Source organism: Cherax quadricarinatus, chromosome 69 (assembly GCF_038502225.1).
Source record: "Cherax quadricarinatus isolate ZL_2023a chromosome 69, ASM3850222v1, whole genome shotgun sequence".
Classification (NCBI taxonomy): domain Eukaryota; kingdom Metazoa; phylum Arthropoda; class Malacostraca; order Decapoda; family Parastacidae; genus Cherax; species Cherax quadricarinatus.
In genome coordinates, this window is record NC_091360.1 from 14,725,698 (window position 1) to 14,745,560 (window position 19,863).

General features: G+C 40.1%; 3 protein-coding genes across 9 annotated transcripts in view; 2 read left to right on the plus strand and 1 right to left on the minus strand.

The window, feature by feature from the left end:
- Positions 1-2,211, plus strand: part of LOC128701821 (phytanoyl-CoA dioxygenase, peroxisomal) — a 193,197-nt gene extending 190,986 nt beyond the window's left edge. For all 6 annotated transcript variants that reach the window (XM_070099843.1, XM_070099846.1, XM_070099841.1 and 3 more), the window contains one exon: positions 453-2,211. In XM_070099843.1, the coding sequence (XP_069955944.1) occupies positions 453-686 (234 nt within the window). In that variant the 3' untranslated portion in view covers positions 687-2,211. The remainder of the gene's footprint in view (positions 1-452) is intronic.
- The window catches only part of LOC138854784 (uncharacterized), a 338,965-nt gene that overhangs the window by 176,527 nt on the left and 142,575 nt on the right, over positions 1-19,863 (plus strand). The gene's annotated exons all lie outside the window — the stretch shown is intronic.
- The window catches only part of mRpS29 (mitochondrial ribosomal protein S29), a 193,406-nt gene continuing 185,049 nt past the window's right edge, over positions 11,507-19,863 (minus strand). The window contains exons 8-9 of one of the 2 annotated variants that reach the window (XM_053795726.2): positions 18,390-18,482; positions 11,507-11,775 (exon numbers count right to left, since the gene is read on the minus strand). In XM_053795726.2, the coding sequence (XP_053651701.2) occupies positions 11,575-11,775; positions 18,390-18,482 (294 nt within the window). In that variant the 3' untranslated portion in view covers positions 11,507-11,574. Of the gene's footprint in view, positions 11,776-18,369; positions 18,483-19,863 lie in introns of both variants that reach the window. The other variant, XM_070099839.1, reaches the window with a different exon arrangement.

Consider the following 19,863-nt stretch of genomic DNA (forward strand, 5'->3'; position numbering starts at 1 on the left):
TTCCCACCTCCAGGATTCAAGTCCGGCTAACCTCTTTCCCTGAATCCTTTCACAAAATATTACCCTGTTCACACTCCAACTGCTCGTCAGGTCCCAAAAACCATTCAACTCCATTCACTCCTATCTAGCACGCTCACACATGCCTGCTGGCATGCATGTTCAAGCCCCTTGCATTCAAAACCTCTTTTACTCCCTCCCTTCATCCTTTCCTAGGACAAAAAATGGTGTGTACTAGCACATTAGACACAGTACCAGCACCTGCTTACTAATACATCGGACACAGTACCAGCACCTGCATACTAATACTTCAGACACAGTTAAAGATTTAATAGACCAGAGGCAACATAATTTATTTCATGTTCCTTGATGGGTTCTAGAGACTATTAAAGCTAGCCTAAAGTGAATTGAATGGTGTTTAAAGGGTTTACAAATCATGTGCTTTCTGCCAACAGATTGTAATCTTCTCATACCTTCTGGTGCATGGCTCGTATGATAACACCAGTGACCGTGTCCGCCGGATGTTCCTCATCCAGTTGATGTCTGCTGAAGACATCGCTACACACAAAATTCACCTCTCTGAATGCCAGGGAATGGTGCTCCGTGGACGTTGCTCCTCCAGAGACGCTGACATCAAGAGCCGTCACAAGAAATATGTTAGCCAAGAAAATAGTGTTAAAGGGATGTAGATATATAGTTTTTATGGCTCTTTTTATTATTAGCCAAATTATCTTGCAAATGAGAAGTTAGAAACATTACTTAATCTTTAATAAATTTTTATAATTTTGTCTTCATGTTCATAAGCACTATGTTGAAAGTAGAGAATAATCACCCTCTCTGTATACTTTTATACCTGTATACTCCAGGTATACTCTTTGTGCCTAAATAGTGAGAATTTTCTTTTCTTTGAAATTTGCTGTGATTTATAATCTACAGATTATGGATATGGTTTGGAATGGCCCTATTTACCATACAATTGTTTTGTTTGTGATATTTGTATTATGACAGTACAGTACTGTATATTAGTCTTGAGAGCAGCTGGTTTGTGAGGGTAGTAGTAGACTGTTATGATAGTTAAAAAAATTTAATGATGGCAGTGAATTAATAATGATGTTAACAATTTTTTATGTTAAAAATAACTGAATAACTAAGTGTTTTTAGAATTTATTTCATGAAGTGCTAAACCCATGTGGATCATTCAGCACAAGGCAGGATGGAGGCTCAGTCATCTGTCAGGTGATCTCAGCCTGGTCTCTCACCCAGAGTATTCTTGCACTTTGTAAAGTTTACAACTTGACTCTTATGTTGATAAGTGTTTCTTATGTTCTTTCTTCTGTTACTTTATCATTGGAGGAAGGAGAGGTTGTGTCTTGATGCTAGTGAAGAGCTCTTGATCTGAGGAATTGGGACTGCTCTACCATATTTCAGGTAAACCTGCTTAACCTCCAGTTTCCAAAATGCTGTGTGACCCTTACACTTTCATCACTTTCCCATGAATATAAAGATCTTTCCTCTTCTTTCAACACACTGGTTGTATCCCACCAAGGCAGGGTGACCCAAAAAAAAAAGTTTCTCTTTTTTCAACCCTTTCAGGGTCCAGATGCCAAATCTCATTGTGACAGCCAGGGTCCAAGAATTTAAAAAAAATAAATAAAAATTTTATTACAAAATTAAAGGTAACATTTTCTATAGGTAATAAAACAAAAAACTTTCCGATCAGTACTTTCCAAGATATAGAGGCCTGAAGTTAACCCTCAGTGACGGGGTGGCGGCAACATCGGCGACTTCCGTAAAGTCGCATTTTTTTTATTTTACTTTTTTGTTACTTTTTTTCTTTTCTTTTCTAATCTTGTTTTTTCCACGTAACGTTTGTGGCCTGTGAGACAAGTATAGTGCATAATGTATGTATGTACACTCGTTGTATTCAACACAATAACTGCACTAATATTTTCATCGTTATTTTGTTTACAATAATTGTTTACAAAAAAACATGCAAAAAGTTGTTAATTAGTAATGTTCTATTATATATTTACATATGTACAGTCACTGGACATATGTAAATATATGAACTGCAACAGTCTGTGAAAGTCTTTGAAACAAGGTGTCATGCACAGTGGTGTCATACTCATCTGCAGATCAGTATGATTTTATATTATGCTTATAGACATGAGGCATAAGCATTATTGTTGCAAAAAAACAAATACATTTCAGCCATAGTTGTCTCCTTCCACCAGTGGATGACGATGCGCTTTGTCCTGGAATTGCTGAGTCAGCGGCTTGGGTCCCAGTCTGGGCTGGTGCCACGTGCTGCACGCTTGCATGCTGCATGCTCGTGGCACCACCATCACCTACTGACACATGTGGTCTATCCATCCCAATTGTAGCCACATCATCACTTTCACTGTCTATTCCAGGTGTAGGGCCATGGGATGTACTCAATCCCCTTGGAATTGCATATGGTATAGGGTACTATATGGTACATTGTACCATATGGTACAGATACAGGGACCCCAGTGGAAATAAGTCACTGAGTTTTTTGGGTTATCCAAGGATCTTTAGATATATGCTGCTCTGTATGATAATCTATGTAACTGTTTTTGTGTATACCTGAATAAACTTACTTACCCGAGCGCACGTGGCATTGTAAGTTTATTCAGGTATACACAGATACAGTTACATAGATTATCATACATAGCAGCATGCATGTGGAGAACCCTGGATAACCCAAAAAAGTCAGACAAAGTGACTTATTTCCATTAGGGTCCCTGTACCCTGTACCATATGGTACCATATACCATATGGTACAATGTATCATATGGTATAATGTACTATATGGTACAATGTACCATATGGTAGTATACCATATGGTACCATTGTATGATGTACCACTGTACCATATGGTACCATTGTATCATATGCATTGCAGGTGCCCTAATTTTTTGTTTACTGTGCACACTGACCATGCAGACCCATTCTCTTAGATATAGGCCTACTAGCCTTCTCACACTAAATTTGAAGCCGCTAGAATTTTGGCGTAGATCTATGGCTTGGACCCTGGCTTCAAAGCTGTAGATCTATGGGACAGACCCTGAAAGGTTTAAATTTAGTAATATGTACAGGAGAAGGTGTTACTAGACTCTCACTCAAATATGAAGGTAACAGTAATAATAATCTGTTGTATGTTATCAGTGCCTCTAATGACTGGCCTCTGGTGCTCCTTTTTTACATATTTATACAGCCCCATATTTTCATTTTTCTAAGTAGCACATTATTTGAAGAATAAAAGACCTTACCATGGCTGGAACAGTTCACAATTAACACAGTTTTGAGCTGATACTTCAGATGTTTCAGTCCACCCTGTTCCATTATGATGCCGTGAGTGTGAGACAAAGTGGAGACATGTTAAGTAAAAGGACACAAGTGCAACTAATGTGACATTTTATTGTGGCTCTCCAGGAGCTTTGTCAAGCCGTTACAAACAATACATGGACACAGAGGGTGTATATAGGCTTTGAGTGAGGTGTAGTACTAGTGGAGGTAGTAGCAGTAGTTATACACATGATGGAAAAGTCAGCTGGTACATGAGAAAAAAGGTTACAAAAGCTATGGCTTGGGTAGCATAAAAATAGGTTGGGCAAATGTATATGGTTGGATTTGAGAAGGCGTACAACACCGGAATTTTGCCAGTCATCTCATGAAATTCAGGGATGCCCAACTAGTGATGCAAGAACCTAATTTATGCAGATATAAACGACTTGAATCATCATTAATCGCTGTTTCTAACACAAACAAAACAAAGGCAGCTTCACCATCTCTGAAGTCTTAGCGAGAATCCTCCTGAAAATAGTAAACCCTACCATCACATAATTGCAACTACGTAAAAGGACATGCCCAGTTTGGGCCAACAGGCCTCCTGCAGTGTTCCTTCTTTCTTAAGTTTTTATGTAATAGAGGAGGGACACTAAACAGGCCTTCTCAAATCCAACCATATACATTTGCCCAACCTATTTTTGTGCTACCCAAGCCATAGCTTTGGTAACATTTTTTCTCATGTACCAGCTGACTTTTCTACCACATGTATAACTACTACTACTACTACTACTACCTCTACTAGTACTACATCTCACTCAAAGCCTATATATACCCTGCATCCATGTATTGTTTGTAATGGCTTGACAAAGCTCCTGGAGAGCAAAACGTTGCCACAATAAAATGTCACATTAGTTGCACTTTTGTCCTTTTACTTAACATATTGTAGTTAATTCTACCAATATTTATACAAAGTGGAGACAGCTAGAAGTCAGGTTGGATGAAGACTACTGGCTTTCTTTACTCTGTATCACTGATGACATGGGTTGCCTTGATCCTGGAGAAGGGTTTTTGATTTATGGAATTGGAGCTATACTCTCCATCCTTGGATCAAACCTGATCACCACCCATTCCCAGTTGCTGCATGAACCCTTCATGAATATAATAATAATTTACATATTATCAAATGACACTAATAACTAGCCATTGTTGTTCCATTTTTAAATGAAATATAATGCCACATATGATTATTTCAAGTAGCACATTATTTGAAGAATAAAAGTCACAGTATTGTGGCTGGAACAAGTCACTAGTCAACAACTTAGGGATGAAACTTTGGATGACACTTTAGTCCATGCTGACTAGATGATCATGTGAGAGATATATTAACCCGTAAACAGTCCAAACGTATATATATACATTCTTACCACTAGTGCCCCAAACGTATATATGTATACGTTTTATTTTTCCTGCCTCCAAATTTGGCATGATTGGCCTGAGATGCCTGGTCAGCATAGAATGGGTCTTAACACTCGATGTGCACCATATTAAAAAAAATCTGGGACCACTTAGTACCCTGTAGGAACGCCAGTTAAAATGAGTGCCAGCTAGAGCAAACAGTGTGGCAAACACTGCAAGGGTGCTAGGTGCCCACAGAGGGTAAGAGCAAGAACACCGAGGGGGGGAAAACAGATAAATAAATAAATAAAGAAGGAACAAATACACAGGGCAGAAGAAAGACACCCCAAAGGAGAAAGAGGAAAGAGGAAGAGGGAGAAGAATAAAAGGAGGAATCAGGTTAGGTCACGAGTGCTCCAAACTTCAGAACACTCATGACCTAACCTGATTCCTCCTTTTTTTCTTCTTCTCCCTCTTCCCCTTTCCTCTTTCTCCTTTGGGTTGTCTTTCTTATGCCCTGTGTATTTGTTTCTTCTTTATTTATTTATTTATTTGTTTTCCCCCCTTGGTGTTCTTGCTCTTACCCTCTGTGGGCACCTAGCACCCTTGCAGTGCTCCTCTTTCTTAGTATTTGACTGGCCCCTCCTACCCTCACTACCTCCCCACTACTACTTCCTTCCCTCCACCACCACTACTACTACTACTACCACCTCCTGTCTATATTTACCCATCCTGCTCTCCTTTTCGTTAGTGTGACTTTGTAAATGGTCAAGTCAGACTGAAGTGTCGTCGTAAGCTCCTCTCTTCCATGTGCGAGTTATTTGTGTATCATTCCAGTCACGGTATTGTGCCTTTTTTGTTATTTAGGCTGGACTAATATATGAGTAAGAAGGGTTGGGTTTGACAAGGCTCTGCATAGCATGGCCAGTAGTCCTGCTGTAGGATTCAATTCTTATGCTTTAAAGTTTTAACTCCAAATTGTACACTAGATGCAAACTGCACTTTACTATATATGTTTACTGTTGTTGATAACATATATCTTTTGCAAATTTTTATATATACAGAACTGTTTTATCATATTATTGGGACAAGTTCTAAAGTTGTTGGGGTCATACAGCACCTGAAAAATGAAGACAATGCTCATTTAGTTCCCCTCCCCCCCTCAGTGGAGGTTCCTTTATGCCTATGAGGCATTCTTGATCCAAGAAATTAAAGCTTGCTTACTCTTCTTGGATTGATCCTGATTGTCTCCCATTTTCTCAGGTGCTGTAAAACCCATTCTGGCTTTGTATTTCCCCCACTCATGTAATAATGTGCAGTTAATTACAATTATTTCTTGGGTAGCTTTAGGTAGAGGTCGTTTTGATAAGGGCCTGCCTCGCATGGGCCAGTGGGCCTTCTACAGTGTTCCTCCATTCTTATGTTCTTATTAGGTAATAAGACTAGCTTACATGTCAGCAGCTGCATCACTGTACAAAAGCCTCTGGTTATTGTATCCAGTTCAGCAGTGATGTTGGTGAGTATGAAGACAAAAATACAAATTGCAACACAAACTATTATTGGGACCACAACTTGTGGCTGAATGATGGTGTTAGCTGCAACACAAGCTTTTATCAGGATCACAACCTGTGGCAGAATGATGGTATTAGCTGACAAGTAATCAGAAAGACATTTATGTTTGTAGTGAAACCTTCATTCTGACATTTCCTCTGCAACCAAGCTTTATCAAGTAAATCTGATAAAGTCCAGTCCCAGAAGAATGTCATTATGGCTTCACTGTAAACATCAGTGTCTTTCTGACTACTACAACCTGTATCTTTGTTTTTGTCCTTTTTAGCAATATGCCATTCCATCTAGTGTACAGAATATAAACAGCAAAAGCAGTGCATAAAATACAGTGGATCCCCGGTTATCGGCCGGTTTGGTTATCGGCCAATTCGATTATCAGCTGGTTTTTCAGCTCCTGGTTATCGGTCGTTTGCTCGGTTATCGGCCATTTGGGACACGTCCATCTGCCGGCTGGGGCTGCTTGCACATCAGTTTGGCTTTGTCTCTCGGTGGCTAAGGAAGCTTCTGCTTATGCTACATCCAAACATTTTGCTTATTTCCCATTGTAGCTTGTGTTATTTTTGCAGTGCAACTGTGAAATAAGGAACCATGGCTCCAAAGAAAGTTCCTGTGGCAAAGAAAGTGAGAAACACCATGGAATTTAAGCGTGAAGTGATACAAAAGTTTGAAAGTGGTATGAAGGTGGTGGAACTTGCCAGGATGTACAGCAAGAATAAATCAACAATTACACCCATCATGGCAAAGAAAGAACAAATCAAAGATTCTAATGTTGCAAAAGGAGTAACTTGTCTAACTAAACAAAGGCCACCAATAATGGAAGAGTTGGAAAAGTTATTATTATTGTAGATTAAGGAAAAAGAATTAGTGGGAGACAGTGTTATGGAGTCTATTATTTGTGAGAAGGCAAGGCAGTTGCATGAGGATCTTGCAAAGAAAATGCCTGGAACAAGTGCTGCAGTTCTTGAATTTAGGGCCAGCAAAGGATGGTTTGATAGATTTAAAAAGCGTATTGGCATACACAGTGTTGTAAGGCATGGTGAGGCTGCAAGTTCTGACAAATATGTGGCTGAAAAGTATGTTCATGAATTCCAGGACTATGTAAAGGCTGAAGGATTCAAAACCCAACAAGTGTTCAGTTGTGACGAAACAGGCCTGTTTTGGAAGAATATGCCAAACAGGACCTACATTACCCAAGAGGAAAAGGCACTGCCAAGACACAAGCCTATGAAAGACAGGCTTACTCTTTCATTGTGTGGTAATGCTAGTGGGGATTTCAAAGTGAAGCCTTTACTCATGTATCACTCAGAAAATCCCAGTGTTCAAGAAAAACAGTGTCATGAAGAATAGATTGTGTTTGATGTGGAAAGTTAATCATAAGGCATGGGTCACAAGGCAAATTTTCAAAGAGTAGGTTAAAGATGTGTTTGACCCAAGTGTGAAAAAATACCTCCTGGAAAAGAAATTACCATTCAAGTGCCTCCTGTTACTAGACAATGCTCCTGCACATCCTCCAGACTTGCAAGACCAAGTGTTTAGGGACTTCAGTTTCATCACAGTGAAGTTCTTGCCTCCTAACACCACTCCTCTCCTCCCGCCCACGGACCAGCATGTCATTTCTAACTTCAAAAAACTCTACACAAAAGCAGTGTTTCAAAAGTGCTTTGAAGTGACATCAGACACTCAGTTGACCCTAAGACAGTTCTGGAGGAATCACTTCACTATCCTCCACTGCATAAGCCTTATAGGTAAGGCTTGGGAGGGAGTGACTTCCAGGACTTTGAACTCTGCTTGGAGAAAACTATGGCCAGATTGTTTCCAAAAAAGGGATTTTGAAGGGTTTGAGGCTGACCCTGACACTGCCAACCCTGTGGACTCTATTGTGGCACTGGGGAAGTCTCTGGGGTTGGAGGTGAGTGGCAGGGATGTGGAAGAGTTGGTGGAGGACCACAGGGAAGAGCTAACCACTGAAGAGCTGCAAGAGCTTCATCTCAAACAGCAACAGACTGCAGCTGAGGAACTCGCTTCAGAGGAGGAGGAAGAGGGAGTGAAGGAGGTGCCTTCTTCAGAGATTAAAGAGGTATGTGCATGTGCACTAGGGTACAAGCTTTTGTAGAGAAACACCACTCTGACAAAGCTGAAACAAGCCTTATTTGCAACATGTTTAGTGACAAAACCCTGCCACACTTCAGGGAAATCTTAGAGTCACCAGAAACAGATTACTTTGGACAGTTATTTTGTGAGACAGGGGTCCAGTGACTCTCAAGCTGGTCCTAGTGGTATTAAAAGACAGAGAAGGGAAGTAACCCCAGAGAAGGCTTTGCTACCTAAAGTCTTTATGGAGGGGGATTCCCCTTCCAAACACTAACTCCTTCCTCTTTCCTCCTCCCTATCTTCCAGAAGCCAGCATTAGCCTTCAATAAACGTATGTAATACTTACATAATTGTTACAAAAATTATTCTTTTGTGAATATTTTTCTTTGAAACGGATTAATTGTATTTCCATTAACTCTTATGGGAAATGTTAATTCGGTTTTCGGCCCTTTCGGTTATCAGCCGACCTTCTGGAATGGATTATGGCCGATAACCGGGGGTCCACTGTATATAGATTATGGTTTTGCTAAGACAGAGTATACACAACGTTTATACAAGTAGTTGGTATATTGGACAGGATGACAATGAAGTTTTATTGTTATATTTTAGTTTTATTTGATGTATTGACACTTTGTTGACTTTATTGAACTTAATAATTGTTTCAGGTCATGATATGTCTATTTAGTCTGAAATATTATCTAAATAAAGGATTTTGCATACTTGGTTTAGCCTGCATACCTGTTAGTATTACACACTCCAACTAAGTGTTGTGTGGAATGATCAATCATGTAGGAGGATTCAGGGCAGGCAGTGGCAGCATGAAGGAGACAGACTGGTAATCTCCCATGGCTTCCCTAGGATAGCATGTGACCTATTGTTATCTTGATAAACTGTGACTAATTAGGTCTATAACCCAGACCTGTATTATTCATTGTGTTTAATGGAAACCCTCAAATGGATCAAAATGGAAATTGGTAACTGGAACTTAACAATTACCTCTTAATTAAATTACGGTATAGTATTGGCTATAGAATTTATATTCTTTGGATGGAGCTTTGTTGTCTCCCATTCCCAGACACTATATGACCTTAAAGTGTTTTCTGGCTTTTATGTTAGTAACAGCATACAATGTACGAAATGTAAATATTTTTTATAGACATATCTTGGAGGTTTACAATTATGAGAGTGCCTAGGAACTACAGGGACTTTAATTCAGCCTTGTTTTAGCATGACTAAATTCCCAGGAGGGATGGGAGATAGGGCTGAAAGGTCAAATCAGTAGGAGATAACTTCAGCCTGACCACTTTCAGGCAAATTGTGAATGTACTTAATATTTGTTAAAAATGCTTAATGGCCTCAGATTACAGGAACTGAGATATTAAATTTGAATTTAATTCTTTTTTTAGTAGTGGGTGATATATTTGGCTTCTTCAAAGTCCCGTGACAGCAGCTGCCCATTGTGTGACCTCAGAGGTTACAACCCTATTAGTTATGTTGATTATTATCTCTACAGGCAGGTGCCTTAATGCTGAAGTGTTCATGATTCAAGGGATATTATTATTATTATAATCAAAAAGAAGTGCTAAGCTACAAGGACTATACAGGATTCAAGGGATAGAAACTATAGTTTCCTTATATAAACCTTGATTAACTCCTATGTCTGGATTTAGTGCTTCTTCATGAATATAATACAGTCAGCTGCTACTTAATGACATAGATGCTAAATATATCTGCATTACTGTACATGATGTACATATAGGACATTAAACGTGAACACTAACATTGCTGTATAGCCCTTGTGGCTTAGCGCTTCTTTTTTATTATAATAATAATAATTGAACATTAACACCCTCCAGCTGGAGGGACCTCAGCAAGACATCTGTGCAGGATAGAAGAGGGAAGATAAGCGATACCCCCCACCTGGGGGGCCAACACCAGGTCACCATCTGGAAAAGACCTGGTCCGGGACAGTACCGCAAATCAATCAAGTTGAACATTAACCCAGAGATCCAGCTCTTGGAGAGTTTAGTTAGTTTAATATCTTTATTATGCACCCCATACCCATCCTGTGGGCAGTTGTCAATAGATTACAGAGGTACATAATAGGTCCAGGTACTTGGAGAGTGGCTGGACAATACAAGAAATATGTATCTCTGAAATACAGTATGTATTTGACTCTGCCTATTTAAATACTCCTTGCACATTAAAAGGCCAAAACTATGGAATACAATACCAAAAATTGCAACAACTTCCTTCCTTCCTTTACTCACTCTCACACCGAATGAGACTGTACCACTAACCACAGGTGACCAAATATTTCATCAAGAAGCAGATTTATCAACCAAGGAAGAGACAAACCAGACCAAGCAGAGAACAGAAGTGACTAGTAATGTCTGGAGCCACTCAAGGCATGGGAAACAAGAAGCCGTAGCTTACTGGGTAAGAGAAAATGCTGAGGTAACCCAACCAAGGAACTACTGAGGCACACATAGCAATACATGTGTGATATATACAGACCAGGGGAGAGCAATAATATACATAAGCCATGAAAGAAGATAGTAACAAGAAGAAGATCTTGGCATGAGGGGTATGGACATGGCGATGATCCGGGGTGCCAGCAAATGGGAGGGAAGATGGGGGCCAACCCAGACTCCAAAGTATACCTCAGGTATATTCAGGGATAGCCCTATAAAGAATGATCCTTCCTATAAGGATGTACACAGAGTATGGGCATCTGGAACCAAGCAGTAAGTAGGTAGTCAGTATGGGGAGCAGGAAACCCTGCTCCATCACATACCCTCATCAGGCACAACCAACTGGGAATGAAAAAATCCTTTACCCAAACAGGTGATGTGGTCTGCCATGAAGAAAGGACAATCTGGTATCTACGTTAGCATGGATATGAGGTGCCCTTTAGCCAAATTATTAAAAAGTCTATCTCCCATTCCTTTTCAGTTATCTTCCCCCCCCCCTTGCAATACTCATCATATAATGACCCCCTTTGCCACACAAAGGTCTCCCCAATGAAAGAGACTTCATCATATCAGTGCATTTGAGTGATTTTCACTATATTTAAATCCAAACTTACAAGCTTAAGTTAATAAGGAAAACAAATTTAATTTAGCCCCATAAAAACAACATATTTAGCAGTATTTATATATTTTATTGTACAACTGTACATACTGCTCTTTACACATTAATGGCATTCATTTAAAGTGAATTACAAATATTCATTAAGGTATATGGGTTACAACTACTAAGCCCAGCCAACTCCCTTCGTCCAGTATCTGAAGACGCACCTGGGTTCTGCAGCCAATTCCGGTCAACATAATAATCCACAATGCTCTGCATCTCCAACTCATTGTAGTTTGACACCAGAATAGGTATAAAAGGGTCTAATGTCTCCCATCCCTGAAAAAAAAAAAATATTTAGTGAACTTTCACATATGAAAAAAAAAATATGTTAAATTTGATGCTACTGTGCTGGTCAACACACCACACTGTCAGATGTCAGTGCTGTTTTTTTTTTTATTTCAAATTTGTTTACCTATGGTTAAATACAGCAAAAATGCAATAAATGCACATGCAGGGAGTGCAGCTTCAATAAACAATAAATGAAATATTGTACTAAAGTCCAAGATTACCGGTCAAGAGCACTGTAAAATTTAAAAAAAAAAGTTTGTGGGAAGTGTACTAAGGCTAATAACCCAGAATTACACTACAAACTAACCAACTTTATTTCTTTGTACAGTGTACAAAATATAGTTCACATGTAATAAAATATTGTTAAGCACAAAAGAAAGCCTCTTACATGCTGTGCATTTTGGGTAGACTAATACTAATGTTTACAGACTACTTAAGATTAGACATAAGTTATTGAGTGGTAAATTTTAAGTATGCATATTACCAAAAAAGTACAATTTAAGTACATTAGGGTCCCACTTACATGGCAGGTCAGGTTCCAGGCTACCGCCGTAAAGTGGAAAACCCTTTTTTCCCCTTAAAAATGCATACAAATGCTAGATAACAAGTTTACACCAACATATACAGTGGACCCTCGCATAACGCTATTAATCCGTTCCTGAGAGCTCAATGTTATGCAAAATTATCATTATGCGAATTAATTTTCCCCATAAGAAATAATGGAAATCAAATTAATCCGTTCCTGACACCCAAAAGTATGAACAAAAATTTTTTTTACCACATGAAGACATGCAGAGTTACATGACACTTACCTTTATTGAAGATCTGGTGATGACTGATGGGATGGGAGGAGGGGAGAGTGTTGATGGTCTTAGTGTTTAGAAGGGGAATCCCCTTCCATTAGGCCTTGAGGTAGCAAGTCCTTTTCTGGGGTTACTGTACTTCCCTTCTTCTTTTAATGCCACTAGGACCAGCTTCAGAGTCACTGGGCTTCTGTCGCACAACATATCTGTCCATAGAGGTCTGTACCTCTCGTTCCTTTATGACTTTCCTAAAGTGGTTCACAACATTGTCAGTGTACAGGTTGCCAACACGGCTTGCAACAGCTGTCTGAGGGTGATTTTCATCCATAAAGGTTTGCACTTTAAGCCACATTGCACAGATTTCCTTAATCTTTGAAGTAGGCAACTTCTTCAATTTCTCTCTCCCCCTCCTCCGAAGCAATTTCCTCAGGTGTGGCCTCATGCTGTTGAAGATGATCTATCAGCTCATCAGTGGTTAGTTCTTCATTGTCCTCCTCCACCAACTCTTCCACATCCTCCCCACTAACCTCCAACCCCAAGGACTTCCCCAATGCCACAACTGATTCCTCAACTGGCATACGCCTCTCAGGGATAGCCTCAAATCCTTCAAAATCCCTTTGGTCTACACATTCTGGCCACAGTTTCTTCCAAGCAGAGTTCAAGGTCCTCTTAGTCACTCCCTCCCAAGCCTTACCTATAAGGTTTACACAATTAAGGATATTAAAGTGCTCTCTCCAAAACTCTCTTAGAGTCAATTGAGTTTCTGAGGTCACTACAAAGCACCTTTCAAACAGAGCTTTTGTGTACAGTTTTTTGAAGTTTGCAATAACCTGCTGGTCCATGGGCTGCAGGAGAGGAGTGGTATTAGGAGGCAAAAACTTGACCTTAATGAAGCTCATGTCCCCACAAAGTCGCTCTGCAAGTCTGTAGGATGACCAGGGGCATTGTCTAACACCAGGAGGCACTTAAGGTCTAATTTCTTTTCAGTTAGGTAATTTTTCACATTGGGGGCAAATGCATGGTGTAACCAGTCATAGAAAAAGTCCCTAGTGACCCATGCCTTACTGTTTGCCCTCCACAGCACACACAAATTAGCCTTGAGGATATTCTTTTGCCTGAACGCTCTGGGAGTTTCAGAGTGATACACTAATAAAGGCTTCACTTTGTAATCACCACTAGCATTGGCACACATGAGAAGAGTAAGCCTGTCTTTCATAGGCTTATGTCCTGGGAGTGCCTTTTCCTCCTGAGTAATGTAGGTCCTGCTTGGCATTTTCTTCCAAAACAGGCCTGTTTCGTCACAATTAAACACTTGTTCAGGTTTCAGTCCTTCACTGTCTATGTACTCCTTGAATTCCTGCACATATTTTTCAGCTGCTTTGTGGTCCGAACTGGCAGCCTCACCATGCCTTATCACACTATGTATGCCACTACGCTTCTTAAATCTCTCAAACCAACCTTTGCTGGCCTTAAATTTACTCACATCATCACTAGTTGCAGGCATTTTTCTAATTAAATCCTGATGCAACTTCCTAGCCTTTTCACTAATGATCGCTTGAGAGATGCTATCTCCTGCTATCTGTTTTTCGTTTATCTACACCAATAAGAGTCTCTCAACATCATCTATCACTTGCGATCTCTGTTTTGAAAACACAGTTGCGCCTTTGGCAAGAACAGCTTCCTTGATTGCCGTTTTCTTGGACACGATAGTAGCGATGGTTGATTGGGGTTTACTATACAACCTGGCCAGCTCGGAGACACGTACTCCATTTTCATACTTAGCAATGATCTCTTTCTTCATCTCTATAGTAATTCTCACCCTTATTCCTGTAGAGTTGGCACTAGAAGCTTTCTTGGGGCCCATGGTCACTTATTTTGCAGATGAAATCACCAAAAACGCTGTAATAATACGAAATGTTCCGATTGTATGCTTGGATTGTAGGCTGGCTGATAAACAATGCCACCGGCGGAACATGTGAGGCTGACTCAGGCCGCACATTAGACGCGTCTCAGACGAATAGCATTGAGCGAGTTTTTTAGAGGTATGCAAGGCAAAATTTTAACGATAAAATGTATCGGTATGCGGATTTAACGTTATGTGATGCCAATGGTATGCGAGGGCCCACTGTATTAAGTTAGCAATAGAACTAGTCATTAAAAAACAATAAAAAAGTAAAATACACACATAGTGCACTCATTACTTATCTTAAAATATTTGTAGTCTTAATCTAGGGTGAGTTGAGTATTATTTATTGTAAGAAATCAAGTGCGGTATGTATGGTAGCCAGCCAGACCGCCCCACCCACACATACTATTCTATGATATTTAAGCATCCCAAAGTGATAAAATGCATATACAGTTCACTCATTACTTATATGGGAATAAGTTTACTGAGTATACCAGGTAAAGGGTATGGTAGGGTTATTACTGAAAGAATTAGAGGAATGACAGATAGCAGGACTGCAGAAGAACACAGAGGCTTTAGAATGGGTAGGGGATGTGTAGATCAAGTGTTTACATTGAAGCATATATGTTAACAGTATTCAGATAAAGATAGAGAAGTTTTCATTGCATTTATGGATTTAGAAAAGGCATATGATAGAGGGGACAGGGGAGCAATGTAGCAGATGTTACAAGTGTATGGAACAGGTAGTAAGTTACTAAATGCTCTAAAGAGTTTTTATGGGGAGGCTCAGGTTAGGGTGTATAGGAGGGAGATTACTTCCCAGTAAAAGTAGGTCTTAGACAGAGATGTGTAATATCACCATGGTTGTTTAACATATTTATAGATATGGCTGTAAAAGAAGTAAATGCTAGGGTGTTGGGGAGAGGGGTGGGATTAAATTATAGGGAATCAGATAGAAAGTGGGAGTTGACACAGTTACTTTTTGCTGATGATACTGTGCTTTTGGGAGATTCTAAAGAAAAGTTGCATAGGTTAGCAGATGACTTTGGGAAAGTGTGTAAAGGTAAAAAGTTAAAAGTGAACATAGATAAGAGTAAGGTGATGAAGGTATCAAACAATTTAAAGAAAAACTGGATATCACATTGGTGGGAGGGAGTATGGAAGAAGTGAATGTGTTCAGATATTTGGGAGTTGCCTTGTCAGTCGATGGATTTATGAAGGATGAGGTTAGCCACAGAACTGATGAAGAAAAAAAGGTGAGCGGTGCATTGAAGTATCTGTGCGGACAAAAAACATTATCCATGGAGGCAAAGAAGGGAATGTACGAGAGTATAGTGGTACCAACGCTCTTATATAGGTGTGAAGCATGGGTTGTAAATGCTGCAGCAAGGAGGAGGCTGGAGGCAGTGGAGATATCATTCTAAGGGCAATGTGTGGTGTAAATATTATGCAGAGAATTTGTAGTGTGGAAATTAGAAAGTGTGGAGTTACTAAAAGTATTAGTCAGAGGGCTGAAGAGGGGCTGTTGAGGTGGCTTAGGCATTTAGAGAGTATGGAACGAAGTAGAACAACTTGGAGAGTGTATAAATCTGTTGGGAAAGGAAGGCAGGGTGGGGGTCATCCTAGGAAAGGTTGGAGGGAGGGGTAAAGGAGGCTTTGTGGGCGAGGGGCTTGGACTTCCAGCAAGCGTGCGTGTGAGTTTTAGATACTGGTTAGCCGGACTTGAGTCCTGGAAGTGGAAGTACAATGCCTGCACTTTAAAGGAGGGGTTCAGGATACTGGCTGTTTGGAGGGACATCTAAATTATCGTATCTGAGCACCTCTGCAAAGACAGTGCTTATGTATGAGTGATGGTGAAAGTGTTGAATAATGATAAAAGTTTTACTTTCTTTCTTTTTCAGTCACCCTGCCTTGGTGAGAAATGGCCGACATGTTAAGAAAATGTATATGTATTTTAAAGGTAGGTTACTGAAAGCAGTGAAGAGTTTTTACGAGGATAGTGAGGCTCAAGTTAGAGTATGTAGGAAAGAGGGAAATTTTTTCCCAGTAAAAGTAGGCCTTAGACAAGGATGTGTGATGTCACCGTGGTTGTTTAATATATTTATAGATGGGGTTGTAAGAGAAGTAAATGCGAGGGTCTTGGCAAGAGGCGTGGAGTTAAAAGATAAAGAATCACACACAAAGTGGGAGTTGTCACAGCTGCTCTTTGCTGATGACACTGTGCTCTTGGGAGATTCTGAAGAGAAGCTGCAGAGATTGGTGGATGAATTTGGTAGGGTGTGCAAAAGAAGAAAATTAAAGGTGAATACAGGAAAGAGTAAGGTTATGAGGATAACAAAAAGATTAGGTGATGAAAGATTGAATATCAGATTGGAGGGAGAGAGTATGGAGGAGGTGAACGTATTCAGATATTTGGGAGTGGACGTGTCAGCGGATGGGTCTATGAAAGATGAGGTGAATCATAGAATTGATGAGGGAAAAAGAGTGAGTGGTGCACTTAGGAGTCTGTGGAGACAAAGAACTTTGTCCTTGGAGGCAAAGAGGGGAATGTATGAGAGTATAGTTTTACCAACGCTCTTATATGGGTGTGAAGCGTGGGTGATGAATGTTGCAGCGAGGAGAAGGCTGGAGGCAGTGGAGATGTCATGTCTGAGGGCAATGTGTGGTGTGAATATAATGCAGAGAATTCGTAGTTTGGAAGTTAGGAGGAGGTGCGGGATTACCAAAACTGTTGTCCAGAGGGCTGAGGAAGGGTTGTTGAGGTGGTTCGGACATGTAGAGAGAATGGAGCGAAACAGAATGACTTCAAGAGTGTATCAGTCTGTAGTGGAAGGAAGGCGGGGTAGGGGTCGGCCTAGGAAGGGTTGGAGGGAGGGGGTAAAGGAGGTTTTGTGTGCGAGGGGCTTGGACTTCCAGCGGGCATGCGTGAGCGTGTTTGATAGGAGTGAATGGAGACAAATGGTTTTTAATACTTGACGTGCTGTTGGAGTGTGAGCAAAGTAACATTTATGAAGGGATTCAGGGAAACCGGCAGGCCGGACTTGAGTCCTGGAGATGGGAAGTACAGTGCCTGCACTCTGAAGGAGGGGTGTTAATGTTGCAGTTTAACTGTAGTGTAAAGCACCCTTCTGGCAAGACAGTGATGGAGTGAATGATGGTGAAAGTTTTTCTTTTTCGGGCCACCCTGCCTTGGTGGGAATCGGCCAGTGTGATAATAAAAAAAAAAAAAATAATAATAAAAAATAACAGTAAGCTTACAATTTCATTTTCCTAAAAATTCCTGCTTATTCCACAAAATGTTTGCAAAGTTCGGTTATTGCAAAAGACTTTCACAGTGTTAATTTTAACATTTATGCTTTATTTTCAATCACTATGGTATTTAAGAATAGCATCTTATGTCCTTTAAAGGAGGAATTGTGAATTGTGGAATTTTAAACACCCATTATCCTCCTCCTCCTCTTTGAGTTCACTGAATTTTGTTTAAAACACTCTTCCATCTTCCTCTTGTGGAGAAGCTGGAGGATTGTGAGGGGCCTCACAAGTGGAGTAGCCTAGGGCATCTCATCTAAATCTGGCACTGCTGTGAACTGTCTATCCTGGTGCTATGTGACTAACCTCTCTATACCTGGTGTTACATGACTGTAACCTCTCTATACCTAGTGTTATATGACTGTAACCTCTCTATACGTAGTGTTGTATGACTGTAAACTCTTTATACCTAGTGTTATATGACTGTCAAGTCTCAAAAACTGGTGTTACATGACTGTAACCTCTATCTATATTTGGTGTTATGTGACACTAACCCTTTTGCTGACTGTGCCAAAGTACTACAGCTTTGAGGTAACAGCAAAACAGAAACCTAACAACACTCACAGAATGAGAGCAGACCTGACCTTCTGTCTCAGCAGATAACGTGGCAAGTATGACTCTCGTCGCGCCCCATCATTGGCTAAGCTGTCTACTGATGCAACTACAACTCCATTTCTCTGTTGAGGGGAAAAATTTTTATTAAAATAAATTTTATTAATACATGATCATTCAACAGTTAGGGTAAGATATAAACAGCTATTGGAGGATAGATGGGCTAATGAGAGCATAGGCAATGGGGTCGAAGAGGTATGGGGTAGGTTTAAAAATGTAGTGTTAGAGTGTTCAGCAGAAGTTTGTGGTTACAGGAAAGTGGGTGCAGGAGGGAAGAGGAGCGATTGGTGGAATGATGATGTAAAGAGAGTAGTAAGGGAGAAAAAGTTAGCATATGAGAAGTTTTTACAAAGTAGAAGTGATGCAAGGAGGGAAGAGTATATGGAGAAAAAGAGAGAAGTTAAGAGAGTGGTGAAGCAATGTAAAAAGAGAGCAAATGAGAGAGTGGGTGAGATGTTATCAACAAATCTTGTTGAAAATAAGAAAAAGTTTTGGAGTGAGATTAACAAGTTAAGAAAGCCTAGAGAACAAATGGATTTGTCAGTTAAAAATAGGAGAGGAGAGTTATTAAATGGAGAGTTAGAGGTATTGGGAAGATGGAAGGAATATTTTGAGGAATTGTTAAATGTTGATGAAGATAGGGAAGCTGTGATTTCGTGTATAGGGCAAGGAGGAATAACATCTTGTAGGAGTGAGGAAGAGCCAGTTGTGAGTGTGGGGGAAGTTCGTGAGGCAGTAGGTAAAATGAAAGGGGGTAAGGCAGCCGGGATTGATGGGATAAAGATAGAAATGTTAAAAGCAGGTGGGGATATAGTTTTGGAGTGGTTGGTGCAATTATTTAATAAATGTATGGAAGAGGGTAAGGTACCTAGGGATTGGCAGAGAGCATGCATAGTTCCTTTGTATAAAGGCAAAGGGGATAAAAGAGAGTGCAAAAATTATAGGGGGATAAGTCTGTTGAGTGTACCTGGTAAAGTGTATGGTAGAGTTATAATTGAAAGAATTAAGAGTAAGACGGAGAATAGGATAGCAGATGAACAAGGAGGCTTTAGGAAAGGTAGGGGGTGTGTGGACCAGGTGTTTACAGTGAAACATATAAGTGAACAGTATTTAGATAAGGCTAAAGAGGTCTTTGTGGCATTTATGGATTTGGAAAAGGCGTATGACAGGGTGGATAGGGGGGCAATGTGGCAGATGTTGCAAGTGTATGGTGTAGGAGGTAGGTTACTGAAAGCAGTGAAGAGTTTTTACGAGGATAGTGAGGCTCAAGTTAGAGTATGTAGGAAAGAGGGAAATTTTTTCCCAGTAAAAGTAGGCCTTAGACAAGGATGTGTGATGTCACCGTGGTTGTTTAATATATTTATAGATGGGGTTGTAAGAGAAGTAAATGCGAGGGTTTTGGCAAGAGGCGTGGAGTTAAAAGATAAAGAATCACACACAAAGTGG